Source organism: Meleagris gallopavo, chromosome 26, assembly GCF_905368555.1.
Source record: "Meleagris gallopavo chromosome 26, MGAL_WU_HG_1.1, whole genome shotgun sequence".
Lineage (NCBI taxonomy): Eukaryota > Metazoa > Chordata > Aves > Galliformes > Phasianidae > Meleagris > Meleagris gallopavo.
Window position 1 is genome coordinate 1,517,636 of NC_139429.1, and position 21,977 is coordinate 1,539,612.

Genomic DNA, 21,977 nt, shown 5'->3' on the forward strand with positions numbered 1-21,977 from the left:
AAACCTGCTAAGACCCAGCAATGTGCCACACCAAATCCAAAACCACAGAGGGAATTTGGTGATTAAAAGCTTTATGCTGCAGGCCACCATACGCCTAAGCAGAGCCCAGCGTCTGTTGTGAATATGCACTCCAAATCCACTTGAAATCTAACATGAGTGCATGATGCTTATTGTAACAGATGGCACGGGCAACATTTTTCTTTTTGTTGCTGTCACTTCACACTACGCAGTGACATCATAATTAGTGGGATTCATCAACCCCAAATCCAAAACAATAGGGATGAGTCTTTTGGCAGGGAGCTGGGGCTAAAAATAATGTAAAAGCCTTTAAAGAAAAGCCCAAAGATTAAAAATGCAAATGCTTGGCTTTCCATTTAAGCATCCAAGTTAACAGAGGCAACTCCCAGAAAATCCCAAGTTGTTCAGCCAGCCTCCCGCACCCCTGCAAGGACAGCAGCAGCAGATGATTTCTGAGCTGGTATCCCTGTCTATCACAGTGCTTCAAGGCAGCACTGCTGCCTGAGGAAAGACAAGTCTGTGAGAGCAGAGAGGTAACAGAACAACTTTCCCCAGTGCAAGAATGAAAAGCCCACTGGCCAGCAAACGCTCAAAAAAAAAAATGCCATTTGAGCAGCAAACGTTTTGCTGGTTGAAAAACAGACCTAAATGAGAAAGGGCACTACAAGGTTAAGCACTACTTTTACTTCAACATGTCTGCTAAGGCTGGTTGTCAGCTTGCTTGATGTGATCAGCAAGAAGAGGACAGTAAGATGATAATTAGCAACTCTTAAATGGAAACTTCCCTAAGCAGCAATCTTCTGCGACAGCCAGGAGGAACCACGGCCCGGCTCTGCGTGCATCTCCCTCCACGTCCTTGACCTGAATCGGGCCATACTTCTGACTGCTGTAATTTTGTTAGAGAGCTTATCGTATGAAATTACCTAAATGCATCCCTGTCACAGAGCCAAAGCCTGGAATCCCAGCATGGTTCTCTCCCCCAGCACAGCTCCTCCTATATGATGAGTCACGCTGCAAAGATGCACTGTGCCCAGCCTGCATGGCACACGGAGCTCCACCAAACCAGCCAGCAAAGGACCAGCTCCATCAGCTGTGCTGTTATTTATTTTTGCATTGCATTTAAACGACGCAGGCAATTTTTAAACTCTTTGCGTTCGGAGACTTGAAAAAACTCAAAGTCATCATTTCATAATGATTTTCAGTTAGTCTGGAAACGCAGCAAGGCCATCCAAGCCAAACTGTTATTGATTCTGTCTCCTCAGTAAAGCCCTCCAAAGCTTCACAGAGCAGCCCCCACGAAGCAGAGGGTGGGCAGCGGGCAGCGTGCTGCAAGGTGAATCTCCATAGGGGTGGAAGGACAGCCCAGCCCCCCAGCACGGCTCTGTGCAGTGCCACCAAAATAAGGAGAGCATTCTCCCTGCTGGCAGCACAAAGCAGTCCTGTAACACTGGGCAGTCAGCAGCCCAGCAGCACGTGCTTGTGGTCACCTGGCTGTGCAAAGCCAGGCTGTGTTCTGCTGCTGGTGAAATCGGTTTGCCATCCTCTGCAGAAGATGAGGATTTGCATCGTCTGTCTCAAGTCGGAGGTTTTGCAAATGCAGATGAAGTTAATATGAGACTGCAGAGCAAGCAGCAGAGCCACAAAACAGTCAGCTGCACTTCTGCCTTCTCTTTTCTAAGGGATCGTTCAGGAATTTGGACAGGAATATACACTTGTCCCAGCTGAGAGGACTGCAAGTCTATTGCCAAGTAAAAGAATTGCTATCCACATGCAAGATCTCGACGAGGATTTGGTCATTTACCTCTGCAGGAGTTCAGAAGCAACAAGAGCAACAAAATAAGAACCATAAGCTATTTTTCCTGAGATCCCAAACCCTCCAGCACCCACAGCCTGCAGCTGGCCTCAGCCCAGTGACCACTCAGCCCAGTGCTCCCAGTACAGAGCCATCAGATCTCCTAATGAGGCAAAGTGAGTGAGGGTGCCATCCTGGATGAAGCACAGCAAAGAGGAGCCCCCAGCTTATCCCATTTGTTAAGTAAATACATACATGGAAGAGTCACTTGGAGGCTTTGCACAACGCTGTCAACCCGCTGTCTCTCTCACAGACCTGAGATTTAATGGCACCTACAGGAAAGCGTTGGAAATGGAAATTCAGAAGTGGAAATACAAAATGCATATAGGCAACGTGCCTGGAAGGCTCCACTCAGAGTAAAAAGCAGTGATAGGAAATGCCACTATGAGTCCAGATCACACTTTTTGAGAGAAAAAGGACGACGTCACAAGTTCAGGTACAGTTCTGAGGCAGAAGCCTCACCCAAATGGTTTTTGGCCATCCTGAGTATTGAAGTACTCCAATTAAGAGCCAACATCTTCAATTAACAATGGTTCAGAGGTGCTGACTGCATGAATTAAATAAAAATAAATGACAGCACTGTTTTACTGCACATAAGCAGCACGAGAGCAAACAGCTGAAGGACGATGTCAACTTCCCCAAGCTCACAAGAAGTGTGAGGTGCCAAAGAGCTCAAACGTGAAGGCTGTCTTGTCCCAACGTGAAAGGCTGGGGAGAGCACACGCCTCATGTTTCCAACTGGAGAACAAGGTTACGGTTTAAGCACAGTTGTAGAAGCAGATGCTGCAGTCAAAATAACTTATGGTTACAAGATTGAGTCTTTACGCCTCCCAAATACACATGCAATGGGAAAAAGTAAAGGCAAAATTTTTATCAAGAGAGAAGCACCACAGGTACAGAACAGACCCCAAATTGCTTCTTCCTGCACTGCATGGCACTGGAGAAGGTGAAACGCGCAGCAACAAAGCCCAAACACAGCCAAAGCACCCGTACAATGGATTCTGAATAGCCCTCGTGTTGCAATGGGTGTTCTTAACAAAAAGAAGTCTAACCCGAGGTTGAGAGATATTAATGCCTCATTAACATTTAAGGTCACAGACACGAGACCCTCACAGCTGAGGCTCAGGAGAGCTGCAGCAAAGCACAGAGCTCACCTCCATGGAGCAGCCCAAGGCAGCGCAGAGCCTCCCACAGCAGCAGGTGTCCATCATTGCTTCCTTACACACATCTCTGCTTCAGAGGAGGTTTTGAGGAGGCTGAGATGAGGCACTGCAAATAACTGCTTTGATACCAAAGCATTTTTCCTAATGCTTCCTGGGAAGTGAAGCTTTGGGAACTGAGTGCAAAGCAAAGGCCGTCGGGACTGGAATTTTCCTGAGCTGTTTCTCCTCAGGACTCGAACACAGAAGTGGAAATTTCCCCTAGGTGGAGTTCTTTGTTCAATGCAGCAGGCAATTACAAGTCCCTAAGGTCTGCAGAAATGGCACAAGGCTGATATTTTCGTTAGTGAGAATTTAAGCACACCACACAGAAACAACAGCAACACAAAAGGCACAATCCTGATGCAAGTCGGCACCTTGTTTTCTTTATCCCAAACCTCAGTTACCTGAAACAGTAACAGAAGCATTCAGGATAGCTTGGGAAGAGGACCAGTAAAACCAAAGGCTATTAAAAAGAAAACCAAAAGCAGCATCAAGTCTGCATTGCCTCAGATTCGATTACACACAAAGGTCAAGTGATAAAAAAGAAACTTTCCATCCCTAAAGGCCCTGGGGACACAGCACAAGCAGTTTATCATAGGAACAGGGATCAAATTAGAATGGATTCATTTTCTTTTTTTCAGTTGGCATCTGGGCCCCATTTGAAGTTCTCTCAGATTTCACAAGCAGAACGCAGGAGCCCCCAGTTCAGACACAGCCCCGGGACACATCGCCCCACAAAGACAACAGCCCCACTGGGGTGTCTGCGTTGCCTCTGTGCTCCTGCATTCCAGACCGTTTGCACGGAGGCTGTCAGAGGTTATCTGCCTGCAGCACCATCTGAAAGGAGGGCTGACACCAGCCTGGAGCCCTGGGGAACGCCCTATTCAAAGGCTCAGATGCCAGTAATAAATAAATAAATAAGCCTGCCACTCCTCTTCCTCCATGCAGGGGAGAAAGAAAAACAAATTGTAGTCGATAAGCGGATTAACGGGTGTTCCGGGGACAGGGACTGCTAGCTAAGATAATCAAGCAAAAGAAAATCCACCTAATGGGACATCGCCAATTCCACTGAACTGATAAATGCAGCCACTGCTATGTGTTTTCCTTCACTCTGGAATGCTTTCAAATGTCCTCTTTATAAATCTATCCCCTATTTTTCATTACATTACCTGCTATCTGCTAGTAAAGGCGATAAAAAAAACAGCCACCATTTCACTTCCTCAGCTCTGCATCCAGCTACGATTCCAGAGCAAATCTGGCAGCAAGGAAGACCTGCAGTCCCCCACTGACAAGGCAACGGTGGAGAATACAGCAAAAAAAAACAAGAAGTAAAACGTGAACAACTGACATTTTGCGCCAGCAGATGAAGGAGGCTGTCACGCCTTCAGGATGCAGATGGTGCTGTGGGAATGGCCAGCAGACTGCACACCGAGCAGCAGGGTGCACCGTGTAACCCCTGCTCCATAGCTCAGCAGCAGAGCCTCAGCCTGGAGCAGGGCGAGCCTGGGGCGAGCAGTGAGGCAGGACGGGGTCCAGGTTAACCCTCCTCCATCAGGTCAGCACCGCTGCATTGATGGCGTTGTCCCAGGGCGCTCAGGGCTGCCAAAGCCTCTGCTGACCCCACGACGGGTGGGTGAACGCTGAGCTCTGCTTCTTCAGCCTCAGCACTACAGTCTGTGGGCCACGTCTGCTCCCACAGGAGGACGCTGGCTTTTTGTAACACAAATCCACGGGCACGGCAGCTTCCAGAACGCGTGCTGAATGTGACAGAGAAAGCGACCTACAGCCGGAGGAGCTTCTCAACAGGTGCACGAGATCGGACGGACGCAGCCACCGCCCAAACCGCCCCCGGGGGGACCCCGAGTGACCCCAGCCGGGCAGCCCTGCCGCAAGCATCCTCGGCACCGGCCCGTCCCGATCAAACGAGCGCCGCGTTACGCGGATTTAACGCAACGATACGGAGGAGATGGAGCGCCGCGCCTTCGTAAGCGGGCAAAGCCACGGGCAGGTGGCACGCAACGCAACCTTAGAAGCTCGGCTTCCTGCGGCAGAGCTGGGAGCAATCCGGCCCCGGCCCGGCCCGGCCGAACTGCGCAGCCAGCTGCGGTCCGCCCGGCTCCGTGCGCAGCGAACTGCGGGGCTTCCCTCCCCCGCCGTGTCAGCGCCTCAACCGCACGTTGCGGCGATTTTCATGTACGAAGCCGGAATTTCCCTCCTCTCGTTACCTCCGTACGTACGCATACGTGAAAGCCGTACCCACACGCAGGCGAACCGCAGCGATTTACTCATTTCTGCGCTAATCGGGCACCGCTCCGCCGCTCGAAGCACCGCTCGCAGCCGCAGCCAGGCGCTCCGGGCAGCGGCCGCGCCCAGGGCCCGCCGAGCCCCGCTGCCAAGCAGCCCCGCAGCGCCCTGCAGAGCCGCTGTGAGATGGCGAAGGATCCCCCGCGGCACCGCCCCGCGGATCCGAGCCGGGCCGGGCGAGCCTCGGCCAAACGCAGCCTCCGGGCTCCGCGAGGCGATGCCCGGCCCCCAACGGCCGCCCGCGCGGCTCTCGGGGCTCCGCTCGCACCTACCTCGATGTATCCGGCCAGCGTGACGGCGGGGCCGGCCAGCCCCAGCAGGAGCAGCAGGGGGAAGCGCCGCGCCGTGCCCATCGCTGCCGACACCGCCGCCGCCCAAGCGCTACTGCGGCCCCCGCGCCCCCTGCGCGGCGCGATGGGAGCCGCCTCGCCAAGCCCCGCCCCGCGGCCAATAGGAGCGCGGCGGAGGCGGGGCTCCGGGGAACGAGTGGGATTGGGCGAGTGCCACGCCCGCCTCGCCGTTCCCGGCCAATGGGAGGAGGAGTCGTCGCGGCGGAGGTCCCGCCCACGGGGGCGCGTTTCCCCAGACCCTGAGGGAAATGGCGGCCGCGGGTTGGGGCGTCCGAGCGGCTCCTCATGTATGGAGAAGGGCCGCGCGGGGCTGCACGGACAGTGGGCGCTCGGAGCTGTTGTTTTGATCCCACCAACGTGGTCAGGCTGCAGACATAAGGCTTCCTCACTAACTCGGAACGAGCGGCAGCGCTGCTCACCTCCTTTGCACACAGGACGCTCAGCCTGCAGCCCTCCGTCCTTCCCAATAAAAGGCCGTTTCTTTTTATCGTCCTCTTCAACAAAACCGTCACACAGCAGCACCGCCCGCCGGGATCACACCGTGCTCCAGCATCACCACAGAGCAAACCATGGCAGACACATTCCCTGTCACGTTACATAGAACACATGGGTTCACTTCAGTATGGAAGCACACTGTGGAGAAAAGCCCTCAGCACAGGACGTTGAAAAACACATCCATTCCCAACTTCATAACCCTCAGCGTCTTCTATAAGCACTGTTTGCTGGAGAGGTTGAAGGGAATATTGCTGAGGTGCTGCAGAAGGGGGTAAATCTGAGCAGTAGATCAATAATCAGCCCCAGCTTTAATTAAAGCAGCTGCCTGGCCCACTACTCACTTATTACAGTCTCTTTTTTGTAGTATTTGAACACCTTTAAATCTCCTTTGCTGCAGTCCTCAGGGATGTGTAATTTTCTTCTCAGCTTGGCCAGCTTCAGTTGGAAAACGCTGTTAATGAGTTCTTTCTAAACTGATACATCTTAATGTAAATATTTTATTGTTCAGTGTGAATACAGGATTAAATAACCGAGGATATTCAGTCAGGCTCAGCCCCTCTTTAAATAAAAACAAGCATTTCTCTTTCTCCCAAGGCCAAGGAGTAGAAGCTGATTACAAATCTTTGGGTAGAGGCTTTCATTCCTGGCTGAACTCATACAGCATTTAAAGCGCTATATAAATCAATATAATTTTAATACTTAATATTTACACACTGCTCAGTGAATATTTAATATTCATAACCCCTCTCAGCTGGTGCGTTTTGCAGATGTCAGAAAGGCTGCCAGAAAATTGGGCTTGTTAATTTGAGGTATGAGAAGGTCTGATGTTTGGGGTACAGCAGAAACTGAAGTAGTTGACTGCAGGTTTCTGAGTACCTCTAGAAATAAAGTCATGAATGTCTGAGTGCAGAGGCATGCAAAGCATCAGGGCTGTCGTGAGAGCATGAATTCCTACAGCCACGCTGTGCCCATGTGAGAAGTCAAAGTGATACAACCAGAATACACCGAGTCCTCTGCTGCAACCTGTTTGACCACCTGTAAAACTACTGCACGACCAGTGTGTATGACAGCAACAGGAGCAATCATAGGGTGAGTGGATTTACCTCTGCTGTGCTCCATCAGCCATCATGGAGCCCTCATAGAGCAGGAGCACAAGGTGATGGAGGATCAGGCTGCAGTAAGGGCTGAAAATTACCTTCCAAAGCCCACCAGTGATCCACCACCCCCCACAGATCCCCTTTGTACAATCCTGGATGAGTGATCCTGGGACTGCCTCATTCTGCTCAGCATTAATGTGGAGGCAGTGTTTAATATATGCTCAGTGAGGCACAGGAAGATTACATTAATGTCCATAAAACCCTTTAAGATTCCCAGGTGAAAGGTTCTGTGAAAGTGCAAATAACTCACATACTTTATGTTGTCTAGAGCCTCTCTACTCGCTTTTAACACACTAGTTATAGCTTCTGGAGCTTTCCACACATCTGTGCTGAGTTTCTGTACTGCATAGCAAAAGTGCACAGTGCAGGTTTCGTAGCCAGTGGGCTGGTGGAGCATCATTTGGCTGTGCTGTGAGAAAGGCTGCTCTGGGACCAGAGCAATCTCCCTCATAATGCAGGTGGTTGTCCAGAGCTGCCCAACAGCACGTTTACACAGCAAAATGCAAATGTGATTCCAGCAGCTAAAACAATAAGAAAAAAAAAAACAAAAAACACAAAACCACGGCAAAACCACTTTCAGGGATCACAACAAGTTTTAGTTGTGCTTGTTTTTCAAATAAGTTCTACTCAACGTTGTATCAGCACAATATGTTGGCACACGCAGTGGTCACAGCCCCATTTTCTCCATAGATATATTCCAGATTAGAACTGATAGGTAGTTTTCTGTTGCCTGTGACAACAGTACCATAGAACTGCTGCAAATCTGCAGCATTCCCTGCAACACCTTTCCCTTGTCAAGCCTGTTAGGCAGGTGGCAGCTTCCATTTCCTTCCAAGAACCCTATTTTATGTGCCCGGTTCCAGGGCTTTTAGTGCCCTTTTCCCAGTACATCTATGCTAAAGATGCACTGGAAATCTTATGCTCAGTCTTGGTTGGCCTGGAGGGAAAAATCCTCCAGTACTTCTGCTTATTCCTTCAATAATATTTCAAGTGAACATCTCTCCATTATCACCAGAGATCACAGCTGAGTTAGGGTCATAAAAACGTGCCCTAAATGGTGCATGTTAAACTCTTGTGATAAACGGTGAACAGGAGTCAGTGAGGAATGTCTGATGCAGGAAAGGCACTGGGAGCAGCAGCTTCAGCAAACAGATGTGCTGAGATCATGCCAGTACTGGAGAATGAGTTCACAGAAGTGAGAAAGCCTTTGAATATTTTCACCATTCTCTTAGACTCAACAAATTAAAGCATAAAATTGATCCAGCCTGTGAACAGTAATGTTATGCAGCTCTTAATTAAAAAAACCTGATGGAAGATTTAAGTGGCAGATCATATTGCTTGCACTAGCTGTACATGACATATGTGCAACTCTGAGGTTGTGACGGTAGAGCTGAGCCAGCCTTGGTTTTAGGAGGCAAAATGCAAACTGAATTTAGAAAACATGCACAGCATATGGGTGTGCTCGAATGGAAAGAGGACTCCTTATTCAGGCACAACTCACACTAATGAGTGCTTCAAGAAAAAAATATATTAATCAATCTGCAAGTATGAGATACAGTTAATTGTATTGTAAAATGAGCAACAACTCATCCTGATCTGTACTGCATTTAAGACAAGTCTCCTAACTGCCAACAAGGCTGTTTGAGAGCCATAAAGAAATACCAAACTTTTAATAGTAAACTAACACTTGATCCAGCATCCAGCTACACAAATGCCTCTGGGAAGCAACATTTCTCTGGAAACCAGAAATAACATTGAAAAGTTGCCAACCTGCTTTAGCACTGGGCATCTATATTGGGATGCAGCATTTATCTGTGCAAACGTAGGGTTCCTGTAGTTTTGCAACTCCATCTTCCATCTGTAGCTCAGAAAGACAACAAGTGGCAGACAAAACACAGAACTTCCAGAAGTAATGCAAGAAAGGTACACACAGATAATGAAGGTATTCCAGAGAAAGGGGATAACAGAAGAGACAGAGACTTTCTGGGCCCTGAAAGATAGAAGCTTAAGAGATGTTGATTTCCACAGAAATACAGTGGAATTTAGAAGAATGAAAGGATGAAGAATAAATAAAAACCGATGCGTTGCAAGAAGAGCCATACCTTAAAAACAGAAGAGTAATTGCAGCTGTGAGGAAAACCAGCACAGGAATATGTGAAGAGAGCATGATACAGTAAGTAATGGTGGACAACAAACCTGTTTATCCTCAAAGACATTTTTAAAATGGCTTGACAGGGAAGGGAGAAGAAGCACCTTTTATTATATCAGTGAATCCTTACCTTTGATGGCCTGTTTCCAACTGCTCTGCGCCTAAAACAGTGCCATTAATCTGACTTTCACACAGCAACTCCGTGCTGGTACTCTAAGGTGGAGAGATTTAAACAGCAGCTTGTGCTGTGCTCTACTCGAGCAGCAGGATCCTGGCTCACAGCATGTAACAGGCTGGTAAAGAAACAATCTTAACGTTAATACTCACTTTCTCATAACAACAAACTTCAAAATAAGCCCTCTTTTAGGTTTAGAAATACGACTGCTTTGCTGAAGCACGTCAGCACGGAAAAGATGATGCCTTAGAAAATGTAAAATACATCAACTGAGGATGCTTAAGCCCAACACTGCAAGAGCACAGCTGCTAAAGGACATTACTGCTCCTTTGGTACTCTGTGTGTCAGTCTCAGCACCTGGAAAGTGTGCTATGTCTATGATCTCATTTTTCATTGAGGACAAGATCAGCAATCATGGTGAATTTAACTGGACTGTGTTTTTGAGGAGGAGGACTACTTAAGACAAAAGCAGCAGCTGAAAGAAATGAGCTATCCTTTTTTTTATTTGTGCATCTGTAGGATTCACTATCCAGGAAAGGAAATGATCTCTAACATATAATATAACAATGAGCCTACAGTTAGATTTAGGATCCCAAACATCAGAATAGAAGGCAGTCTAACCACTTTTTCAATTATCAGTTTTCATCAGATGCAAACTGGGTTTTGTGCTGCTCAGCTTCTGTCTCTGGGTGGATCTGAGGCTCTGCACACTGGAAGGATCTCAGGGCAGATCTCCAGCCCACTGCATTTTCAAAGAGTTAAAGCAAACAACTTCACCTGACAAATGGAACACAAAACACAAGAGATGGAGGGAGGAAGGGAGAAGAGGCTGAATTGCAAAAAGTATTTAGCAATGTTTCCCTTTGACATCTATCTTCACGTTATGGGCTGATGGCTTCCTGTCATCTTTTTTCTTTTAGTCCACTTATGAAGACAGAAATGTCATTTCATCTCTGAAAACAGTGGAATGAGTTGCCCGTATGTTGGTCAGGTGTTGTAACACTGCCCAGGGAAGCGCTGGAATCCCCATCCCCAGAGGTAGGTAAGATGCATGGACGTGGCACTAAGAACAAGGTTTGGTGATGGGATGCATATGCCAGGTTGTGGTTGGATTTGATTATAGAGGTCTCTTCCAACCTATATGATTCTACATCACAAAGGGCAACCAAACCATCCCAACTTAAATAACCTGAGAAGTGCAAAAAAAAAAAACCCCAACAAAACAAAAGTCCAACAACTGAGGATATTTTCTGCAGTTTGTGGCTCATTACGATGCTGAGATTTCTCCCACTGTCCTTGGACATTTCTTTTCTCTCCTCTTGTCTGCTTGCCAGTTTCACTCAGACACTCATTTCAGCACTGTGAAAGGCTCTTCATTTTATAGAGCTCTTTCATGAAAGATGAAAATTCAAATATGTTATAATTAGCTGCAGATCTGCATAAGTCAGTATTATTGCATCTTTTATATTAGATCTGATTTTTCCCCCTACAAATGTGTGTCAGATATCAGAGCAGAATGATTAACGATATCACACATAATGGAAAGATTAAGCATTGATGCAGGAGGGTTGCTCAAGAAGAACAATTTTAACTTTTCTCATAATTTATTTTTGTCCTGTACAGCAAAAGAAATCTGAAATGGAAAATAAAAATGCCTTGTATTACCAGCAAGCAAAAAAAAAAAAAAAAAAAAAAGAGTTCTGATTCATGATTGAATTCTTCATTCAGTATTCATTGGTGGATTAAAAGCCAACTCATCTTAACAACTGGCACTGAACAACACAGAATATAAAAGCCTGGGGACTCTGTCCTGCTGAATAAATGTGGAATCATCTGCAGCAGCTTTGAAGATAAGTGCAATTCAACAACAAAAAAATCTACCCCTCCTTCTGCAATCAGGTCTGATTCAGCGTGTTTCACCAAGCATCACGGAGTCCCCTGTGCTAACAAGCTCTTCTGTGGCACACTGAAGTCACCTTATTCCTCCCCCATCACTTGTTTGTACAGTTACTCAGTTTGCAAGCAGCAGGGTGTGTTAAGGAGCAACACATGACACAGAGACACAAAATAAGGAATTTTGAGAAGACTGGGAGACATTTCACCTCTATCAAACATTCTGTGCCTGGTACAGCGAAGCTTCATTACTAGCAACTTCTTCCCACCAGCAGCACCATACTTTCAGTCCTTTTTTTCTCCTATGCACATAACAGCAAAGTGACTCCACCAGAACCCCCCGACTTTAATTTGCCGTCAGCACAGACGGCTGCCGTTTGCATCATTCTGTTTAAACAAATACTAAGCTACATTTCCTGTTGCAATCATCATTACAAGCTTCAGGACTCCCAATTACCCAGTCATTCTTATGTCAACACAGGAACATTTACTTCAGTTTCTTGAAATGTGCAACCTGGAGACGAGGAGCTGCGCACAAGAAAGCACAGCAAAGACCCAGAAGTTCTGCCTTCCATTGCCTGTCACCAGAACACGTTTTGGAAAGGAGCTGAAGGGTCTGGTGCTATTTTAAAGCCTCTTCAATTGAGCTGCAGTGAAAAATCAGTGGGGTTTGGGAATTCCCGGGCACAGGGATTCCTCTTTGCAGACTTTGCTCTACAATTGGAGCCTCATACATTCTTTTTAAATGCTCCAAAATAGCGACAGTGCTCTCTACTACTAATTTATCAACTTATTTAAAATAGTGGCTTCATAGTCTGTACTTTTATATAACATTTGAAACGTACAATTCTTCAGAGGACCCCAAGAAAATAATTAGCAGTACTTTCAAAGCTTTCCAATGCCTTCAGCAAGCAGCAGCCAGGATAGCGGATCTCTTGGCAATAAGAAATAAAGAAATACATATTTGAAGTCTGCTTCAGTTGAATAAAAACAGCACGACTCAGCTGGAGGAACTGGGACATCTGCGCAGATGAATCCCGGTGTCTCCAAGGGAAGGAGTGGACGGCCTACAACTTCCACCTGCAAGCCCACGGCCTGAGGGGCAGAGCGGCCTACTTTGTTTCTCCCCTGAATCACGTCTTCTCTGAAGATGAGTCAGCCCAAGAAATCTTGGTTGCAAGTCAACACGTCCTGTAACTTTCCCACTGTAGTTCCCCATCTTGCGAAATGTGAACTCAGAGTTCTCCTACAATTTCCCCTCGTGCACCAGAAGAAACAACAGCCTGTCACATCCAGGCAGACGGCTTGCCAAAGGCTGAAGGCCTTCCTTTCACCCAGTGATGAGGGCACAACCACGAGAACAGCAGCTTTGCACAGATAACTCCACAGTCTGCATTACACAAAGCAATTCACCTGGCTTCTTCCAAGTGTTTCTGCCTTGTCTCAGTCCTTTGGTTGGCTCCTCAAGGCCTCTACCAGGATGGAGCTCGTTGGTTAAGTTATATAAAAGGAGTCTTAAGTAGAGCACTCTATTGAGGTTTGAATTTTTGCTTTAAAATGCTAATGGCTGGTAGTGAATTCCCCTTTGGGATTTAAGAGCTGAATTTGAAACGGAGAATGATGATACGAAAATCTACTTCAGAAAGCATTGCAGGATGAGTAATGAAACATTTGCTGTATGAATACAGGCTCCTCTGGTCAGCCAGACAGGTTCATTTATTTGCATGTTAATAATTTCCTCTAAACTGTTTCTGACAAAGTTTGTCCTCATCATACAGCCTGGTCCAGTCCCAGAGGAATACAACGGGGAAAATTTGTCCATGTTTTCTATTCCATATATCAGCATATTTAAATGTATCAGCATTCTAGCAGCCCCTACAAGCACCTCCCCTTTAAGAGCTCTAACCAGACCTGGAACATAACTGTGTGACAGATGTGTTTGCCAACTCCTTCATTGGCCAGAAAGGCTCCAAATCTACCCAAGAAGGCGTCTCCCAGGAAAGATCTTAAATCAATATTTATTTACCAATTTCCTTCTTCCCAGGAGAAAAAATAAACATATGATTATGTCCTTACACCAATTTATGCTTCAGGACATACATATACATGTGTACACACCCCTACAACCTGACGCAGACCCACGGGATGTAAAGTGCCATAGCCTGCATTTAAAATCCAGGTTAACTTTACATCCCACTCCTTGCACAACCAGGCCTTAAGTAACTAAACCGGCTTCCCTGTATTTGTTCTGTCTTGTGGAAAATATACTTTTACATAACCCTTCAAAAGAATTCCCTGCTATGCACACAAACACACACCAGTTTTAATGAGCCTTACACCAGCACAGAGTGGAACTGTGTCATCATGATAGGAGACCCACAGATCACATCTAAAAGGGAACAGCAGACTTTCCGGCCTCTGTTCAGAAGGGCCAGATCCTGTGATTCAGTTAAAGGACTAGGAATTATTTGTATGGGGGTATTCCTGTTTTATCTCTGGCTAGGAAACACGTCTATGGGGGAGGAGAAGGAGCAGCCCATGGGCCCCCAGCCTGATCCCACAGCCATTGCATGAGGGAGATCCCTGGGCAGGATCAACAGTTCAATGCCTCCAGCCTCTCAAAGCCCAAACAGCAGCAAATAACACAAGTATTACTTCAATCTTTTCCTCTACCTACACAAGCAGAGACAGGGTATATCAAATATTCCTCTTCTTTCTTGCCCTTCTTTTGTTGCCCTGTTTCTCTGCACGCTGTCCAAGTTTCCCCAGCCTCTGTCCCTTCTTTTTTGTTACAGACCAACTTCAATCAAAGCCCAGATCTAAAAGCCCCCAAACAACCAACAAAGAATGTATTTCAGTATGCTAAATTTGAGAAGCCACAGTAAGGACTGTGGTATAATACTGTGATATCACTAACAAAGAACCATTACTGCATTGTGAAGGAGGACAGCATCTGGCACAGGACAGGAAATCATTTACCAGAAGAGAACCCAAGAAATACAGCGATGAGAAACAAGAACGAAATGAGTTTATGGCTACAGACATTGTTGTGTTCCTTAGAGATTCTCGCATTGGGAAAACGTTTCTTTAAATTCTGGGAAGAAAAAACACTGCACACGTTGCGCCTGGTTTGCTGCCTTTGACACAAACACTTGCCAACAGCATCTCAACAATTGCACGATTCACTATTGAGAATCTCATTGAGGAAGAGCCTCTGTACAGCAGAGGGCTCTTTCATTCATTTTTATTTTCTGTTTATTTTAATCAACCAATATGTCAGCTGTTAAAGAAAACCTGATGAAAGAATGGGAAAGGGGATAAATCCTCAATAGAGCTAAAAATACTGAGCTGTCTTTCAGTCTTAATTACACCTTCAATGTGTTTTTGCAGGGTTGCAGTTGCTCTATTTATATGAAATAGTATTTTGTAAAATATTTTTGCATGCTTTCTACCACCACTATAACAGAAAGTGAATGGATCAAAGGCAAAGATAAAGCAAAGGCAGAAATGCAGTTGGCGAGGTAATTGCTTTGGTTCCACATTTGGTGCTGTTTCATTTAGCTTTGAGGATGGAAGTCAAACCCAACCCTGAAAATAGGAAAGGAAATGAGTTTCAAGCCCCAAATTAGAACGCATTTTCTTTACACATTTATTGCAAGTTCCATTTGCTTCCATCCCACAAAAGAACAGCGGGTTTGTGATGGCTCACACATCCTTGTTCACAGTACCTCTGATAAGCTCCAGTCTCTCTGAGGGTGCTCTCCTTGACCACCACAGACAATTACTGCTTTACCTACCCTGAGCTGAGTGCAGTAATTGCATCTGTGCCTGCAAACTAGAGCGATAGAGGCAACAGAGCTGATTTGAGAGCAGGAAGCCTATGGGGCAACGTGGAGATACTGGTTAGCAGGAGGGATGCCTGAACTTAGAGATTAGAGATAAGTTTTATCCTCAGGTGCTGCCTACGTGGTCAAAAAATGCTCCTTCAGTAACATCACTGCTTCCCCAGGTCTGGAGTTGGCGTGGGGTGTGCACTGACTTCTCTTTCACTGAAAGGCAGACTTTACAGTGGAATAAGATTTAAACACATCCAACATCTTCAAGCCACAACCAGGAGCTCAAACCCAGCCAGTGCTACAAAGAATTATTTGCCCATTATTACAATGCCTGCAGTGCCCAGATAGCATAAGATGCCCTGGAGAAAAAAATACCTTCTGATCCAGATCAGCAAAACCAGCTATCAAACCACCTCCAGCACACTTTGTTCCTTACTGCAGCTCCCTGCTGTGCTCAGGGAGGCACCTGGTTCCTCCTCCACCCTTTCCTTTGTGCTCTGCCCAGGTGCAGAGCAAGAAGTCCTCTCACTCAGATACCCCAATACCTGGCAGCTGCCTGCTACAGCACTGCCACCACCTCCAGCTCCTGGGAAGGGCTTCTGAAAGCTTGGCACATCACTTCTTGCCCCCCAGTCAGAGATCACGGAGCAAAGGTACGCGTGAAAAATAAAACAAGAACAAAAAGATTTCTCTGAGCTCAGAGCTAGCTGCCATTTCATGTGCTGCAGCTGGGAAAAAAGGGCTTCCAAGTGTAGGACAGCCTGCTTCAGCTGCAGTGCCTGAGAGGTTTCACCTCCTTGGTTCCTGCAATGGACACTTGTGATTATCTGAACACACACAACAGTCTGGGAAAGCAAGAGCCACAGCCTTAACTCTGCATGCAAACAGCTTTGGGGCTGGGAGTTTCTAGCACTTTAAAGTAGGGTGGGATGATTTGATGAACTTCAGTAGGAAGAAATGAAAACAGGCAGCACCAGCAGGTTTCCTCAAAGTTGTGCAGAGAAATAGGAAGCGGAGGACAGAGAAGGGAAGACAGGCTCTGCAATTCATTACTGAAATCAACACAGACACATTTCATTACAGCCTGTTGCATTTGAGGAGGACAGCAGGACTGTGAAATGGCTCATTCAGCTTCATAGGACATTCCTAGATGAAACAGAACTTACCCAGGAGATGAATTCAGCCTAATCAGACTGATCTCAGAAGTGTTAAGTGATCAAATGATCTCAGGTGCATTCCTGGCCTGCACCTTCCTAAATAGCTCAGCATTTAAACCAGTAACTTTCAGGACAATCTAACCATGGCAGCAAGGAAGACATTTCAGTTTAGAAATCAGCTGCTCTTTGCACAGGCTTGCAGCTGGCAAAGCCCTCCATCAAAATGATTCCAAATTTGCTTTGAGAAATAGCCCTGATATTTCTGCAGTGCTCTTATTATGCAGTCAGATTCACTAGGCAGGGAATTTCAAATCATTTTGAAAACAAGGGGTCAAATTCTGGGTTCCTTTGATAAAACTTTCAGCACGGATCCATCCTGAGCTCTCACCACAGCTTGTTAGCTTTAAAAACAGCCTTCCTGAGCAAATGGATTTTAGAGCACTGTGAAATATCAATTCTACTCTGACAGCAAAACTCCTAATACAAATTTCCAGGAGGGCTCCTGCAAAATTAAAGCAGAGCAAACCCAACATGATGCAGGACACATCAGCACTCTCAGCTGGATGCACAGCAAATATTTTATTGTGAACTGCAGCATCATGCTCTAGCGAGCAAATCCTGAATTTTTCCACTGTATGCAGGCTGAGGTTACAGGAGTTCAAAGCAACAGTTGAACAATTCTGTAATAACAGAGAAATGCTAAGTACCGACAGAATTGTTTGAAAGAATGAATGCTTGCCTTACCATGTAAATGCACTGCTTTGAAGAAAATACCTCTGCCTGGTGTTTGGCCAGGTGTCTGGGCACACCTGGGACACATAACAGTTGTGTGCACATGGCCAACATCACACAAGCTTTTCCTACAATGGAAAACAACAGGAAAAAAAGAAAAAAAAAAAAAGGAGTTGAAATAATTGGGTTATGTTCCGTTCACTACACTGAAAGATTTCTGGAGAGCAGATTAATATGTTATTGCTGTGCAGAGCACAGTATCCCAGTTCCTCCTGCAATGCCATTTGTCTGGGCACACTGTGGGACTGCCAGCACTCCCAGCTCTGCACTTCCCCCCGTGCAGCTCCTTGCCAGGTTTCTCCTGCCTGGCTGCTAGCAGGAGCTTTTCATTTGGAGCCATCTGCACCAGGGCAGAGGCTGCAGCTCAGGGCTTAACTGCTGTCTCAGATGATACCATTTTTCTTTTGTCAGCTTCAGAAATAAGGCAGCGTTGAACTCTGGCAAATCTTGGCACTTGTTATACTTTTACCTCATTTGATTCCTGCCGCTCCTTTAATACACTTGTTTTCCAAGACACTCAGGTATGTGTCTGTAGTGTGGGTGGAATATACTTACCTTTCAAACTCAGTTCAGTTTCAAAACATCCCCTCCTTTACACTAATCAGTCACCAAAGCAAACGTTTCTCTTCCCCTGACACCACTCTCCTCCTGAAGGACACATCCAACTGCAAAGAACTGCTCTGCAAAAATGCTTTGAACATAATCCAAAGTGACATCTAAATCAATACAGCCCCATGCTGCTGCAGGTGTCTGCTTGTGCAGATCTCTCTGCAGGGTCAGTTATTCAAACAGGACACTGCAGTCTCAAATACCAGAGATGCTGATAGCAGTGCAACGCTGCCAGTACTGAAAAGGTTGTTTTTCTTGCACTGAGCAACAAAAACCCAGAACCCTTTGGGAAAGCACCAGCAGTGGTTTCCTTCTCAGAGCTCTGACTGTTTGATCTTGGGGAGAAAAGGTGGAGGAAAAACTTGAAAAACATGGTAAATAAAAACCGTAGCCTAAGGGCACAGAATAAATAAACATGAGTAAAGCACACAACTGCTTCTGAAAACTTAAATGGTTATTTCAAAGCACACCCATCAACTTTTAATAGAAAATGAAATGCTACGTTAAAAAGAAATACTGCACCAAAATATAGCCCATGCAGCATTAAACCCCCCAAAGCTACAACAGAAACAAGACCTTACCTACAGGTGCCACTCATCTGGGGCCACTTATAAATCCCAGCATCCTCACCCCTCCCTCCCCCCAGGCCCAGGTGCTCTGTATAAGTGGAGCCCTGGGCTGCCCCTCCCCACCTGCACGGATCATCCTGTAGGAACATGGCTCTGGTTTGTGGTTGTTGGTCGGGGTGGTGGATGCTGTGCTTTGTTTAATTTTATTTATCCTTATCAGGCTCTGTTGTAGCCTGGGGGTTATTCTGTTGCTGTAGCTCTGCCCTGCTTTGTGTTTTTTGGCCTTGTTTACTGCTGTAGGTATGTAGATTCAGGGTGCCACCTTCAGTTAGGCTTGTTTTGTCTGTGTTCCTTAGGATGGGGTGGTGGTTATTGAATGCTTCTGCAAGCTCAGAGGTGTTTCCCTTTCTATAAGACTTCACAAGGAGAACTCTTTCCCTTAAAACTCAGGGACTTTCTGAAACTGCTTCAAGGAAGAAATCATATAGCTTGGAAACTTATTTCCAAATTCTCTGTTATAGGATTCTACTAGAGGGGCCAGTAAGACAAAGTAGAGAACATACTGTACAAGGAGAGATAAAAGGAATGTGCACAGCTTAACAAAAACAAATTATAGGAGAGGATATGACTGCTGTCTATAAATACATGGGGAGAGTAAACAGTAGAGGGGAAAAAAAGAAGTCCCCTATCCAAGCTACATAAAAATCTTGGCGTAAGAACAAATAAGCAGAAATAAGCCTTGAAAGAATTATCCTTATTTGTCCTCAGTGCCACTTTGAGGTCTCCCAGCAAAGATTGCAAGAGCAAAAGTGACAGCTTCAGCTGAGAGGAAATCTGCTCAGGTGCTGCGCTGCTCAGCCTGTGATGCTCAGCAGTTGAGGACCCCTCTGACCCCCACACTCATGGGAAGGGTCTGATGTCCCCATTTCTGACCATTTAAGGAAGAATAACCACTCGACTGATATTTCTGTCTTGATCCATCTTGAAGTGATTAGTGGATTTCCCCAGGCACAGTGCTTATTTTTGCTGGTTGACAAAAAAGCTGCATGAAGAGTACAAGTACGTAGGTTATCAGATGTGGCTTCTGTGGAAGCATTAAACACGACTTACCCACTTTGTCCATGTGGTCTTTTTTCATAGCTGGAAGTAGCAGGGCTGTCTCTCAGGGATCTCCCCCTCCCAGCAGAGGTGGCTCAGACTGCCTTCATCACCTCATCATCCCCTCTGAAAAACAGCTGTCAGAAGGATGTGTTTTAATAAATCCAGGGCTGGACAAGGGGAAATGTTCTGGAAAAGCGAAGTCCTTCAAATCTTTCACGGTTCTGTTATGATGCCTGGATATGGTATTAATTCTAAGAGATAAATATTTGACTTTTATTTCTGCTCAGCTTCTAGCAGACTCAGAAATATCAAAAAGCATCATTAATAGTTTTGAGTCATCCCAGGCTGCTTAATGGGGAGGAAAGGAAAATAGCCTTTGGTTACTTAGCAGTTGGCACAGAACTGTCTGCTGCCAATGAGAGTGCACCAGCAGAACCAGATACGGGCAGGGGTGACACAGGAACCTGAGCAAAGCATCAGCAGGGCTGGGTGTGTTCTGTCCCCATCATAGGGCTGATCACCTGGTGGCTGCTTAGGAAAGAGGACGTAGGGACTCCACTAACAGCAATCCCAGGAGAAGGGGCTGAACTCAAACTGCCCAGTGCAGATTTCTTGGAAATGCTCCACTCATTAAAAAAGCAAAGAACAACTCTGCTGCGTTGGTGTTCTGTACGTGCCGTGGTCTGCATGCACTGCTGTTACAGCACTGCTGCTGTGCCTGTGGGCCAGGGATGTGCTGAACTCAGATCTGAAGTCCCTATCAGAGGCAGCAGCCTTACAGTGGAGCCAGGCAGGCACTGCCATAGGAGCAGCTGTGTTCTTCCTTACTGCTGTGTTGGCAGCCAGAGCCCTCCATCCCAATTCCTGTACCACAGCATGGCTTTGCTACGTAGGTTTTCATGGAGAACTGAAAAGCTTCCTTTCCTAGGAGTTAGTAGTGCACATTTCTGCTAAATGCACAGGAAAGCCTATTCTGGAGCATGTTAATTGTTTTGTAATTCGCTTTTCTGCCTATGTTTATTAAATGTTGGGGAATGAATGACATTACTGTGGGTGCAGATCAGATGAAGGTAGCCGAAGCGAATGCTTGTGATGAAATGCTTTCTTTAATGGTACAAATTGAATTTACCTCTTAAGTCAAAGCAATTTGGAGATTATTTGGTAGATGCTGTTAGAACAGCCCAGCTTGTCTGGTGAAACTTTTCTGTGCAGAATGCAAAGGATAATTTGGCTTATTTAAAAGAAACTTTTTTTCAGGAGGGAATGACAACAGGAGCACTTTGTTACACTTGTATGTTCCATTTGTATGTCTTGCATGAGGCAATCTTAATTACATTTACTATGGCTTGCTCTAAATCAGTAAACTCATATCGTTACCTTCACCATGTTTCATATTCTCCATGCAGAATGCAAAGTAATCACATTTCAGCTGCATTATAATTTAGAAGGTTCTAACAAACATCTTCTCCATCTTCTAGATTGGTATTTTAAATCAGCCTTGCACGAGGGAAGTTCAGTGGACACTACAATGCACAGCCCAATTCCACACACAGTTTAATTTGCAAATCTGGACCCGAGTGCCTACTTATCATGCACAGATGTAGACAGGAGAGGTCAATGGGGCCATCAGGCACGGCCTGCTTGCATAACTCAAATGACTTTACAGCACTCGAGCATTTTTCTTTGTCTCATTTTAATTTGCCTCTCAGAATGGGACAATGTCACAAAAAAAAAAAAAAAATCAAATAACCTCAACAAAACCAGCCACCAAGAGGTGTGGGCTGAAGGAAAGCTTCAGAAAAGCTTTGAAAGAGGTCTGGAAGGAGATGGGGGCTGCTGAGCATCTTTAGGGAGAAGTGGCCCAGGAAGCAGGAGGCTTGCCTTCTATGGGAAAAACTTGTGATGGTGCCTTTACTTGGCGAAGGGAACGGATGGGGATGCTTGGGAGAGTAACCTGGGTCAGGCAGATATTGGTGAGGAGATGAGATGGGGCTGTTATCCTCTTCCAGCTGGAGGGAGGAGAGCACAGCCCTCACTGGGAGGAGCTGAGTGCACGCAGTGCTGTGTCCCCTTGCAGTGGCCATGGGGATGACAAAGCAGGGAAGGCAGGAGGGCAATGTGCATGGCTGAGCAGTTACAAATAAGGTGGCACAGAGGTGGAGATGCAGACCCGATGGCCTGTGAGATGAGAGAAAGGATTCAGTGGAGAGTCACAGTGCTGTTCCAGACAACGCAGGCAAATAGGGAAATTATTTGGACTACCTATGAAGACTAGGAAGAAATCAACCTAATATGAAGGTTTTTCCTCACTCTGACAG

General features: G+C 46.2%; 1 protein-coding gene across 5 annotated transcripts in view; it reads right to left on the bottom strand.

Moving 5' to 3' along the window:
• The window catches only part of APLP2 (amyloid beta precursor like protein 2), a 41,834-nt gene extending 36,007 nt beyond the window's left edge, over window positions 1-5,827 (bottom strand). For 3 of the 5 annotated variants that reach the window (XM_085209135.1, XM_085209134.1, XM_085209132.1), the window contains exon 1: window positions 5,649-5,826. In XM_085209135.1, the coding sequence (XP_085065261.1) occupies window positions 5,649-5,729 (81 nt within the window). In that variant the 5' untranslated portion in view covers window positions 5,730-5,826. Of the gene's footprint in view, window positions 1-5,648 lie in introns of all 5 variants that reach the window. The other 2 variants (XM_085209133.1, XM_085209136.1) reach the window with 2 other exon arrangements.
• Between the last annotated feature and the right edge of the window lie 16,150 nt (window positions 5,828-21,977).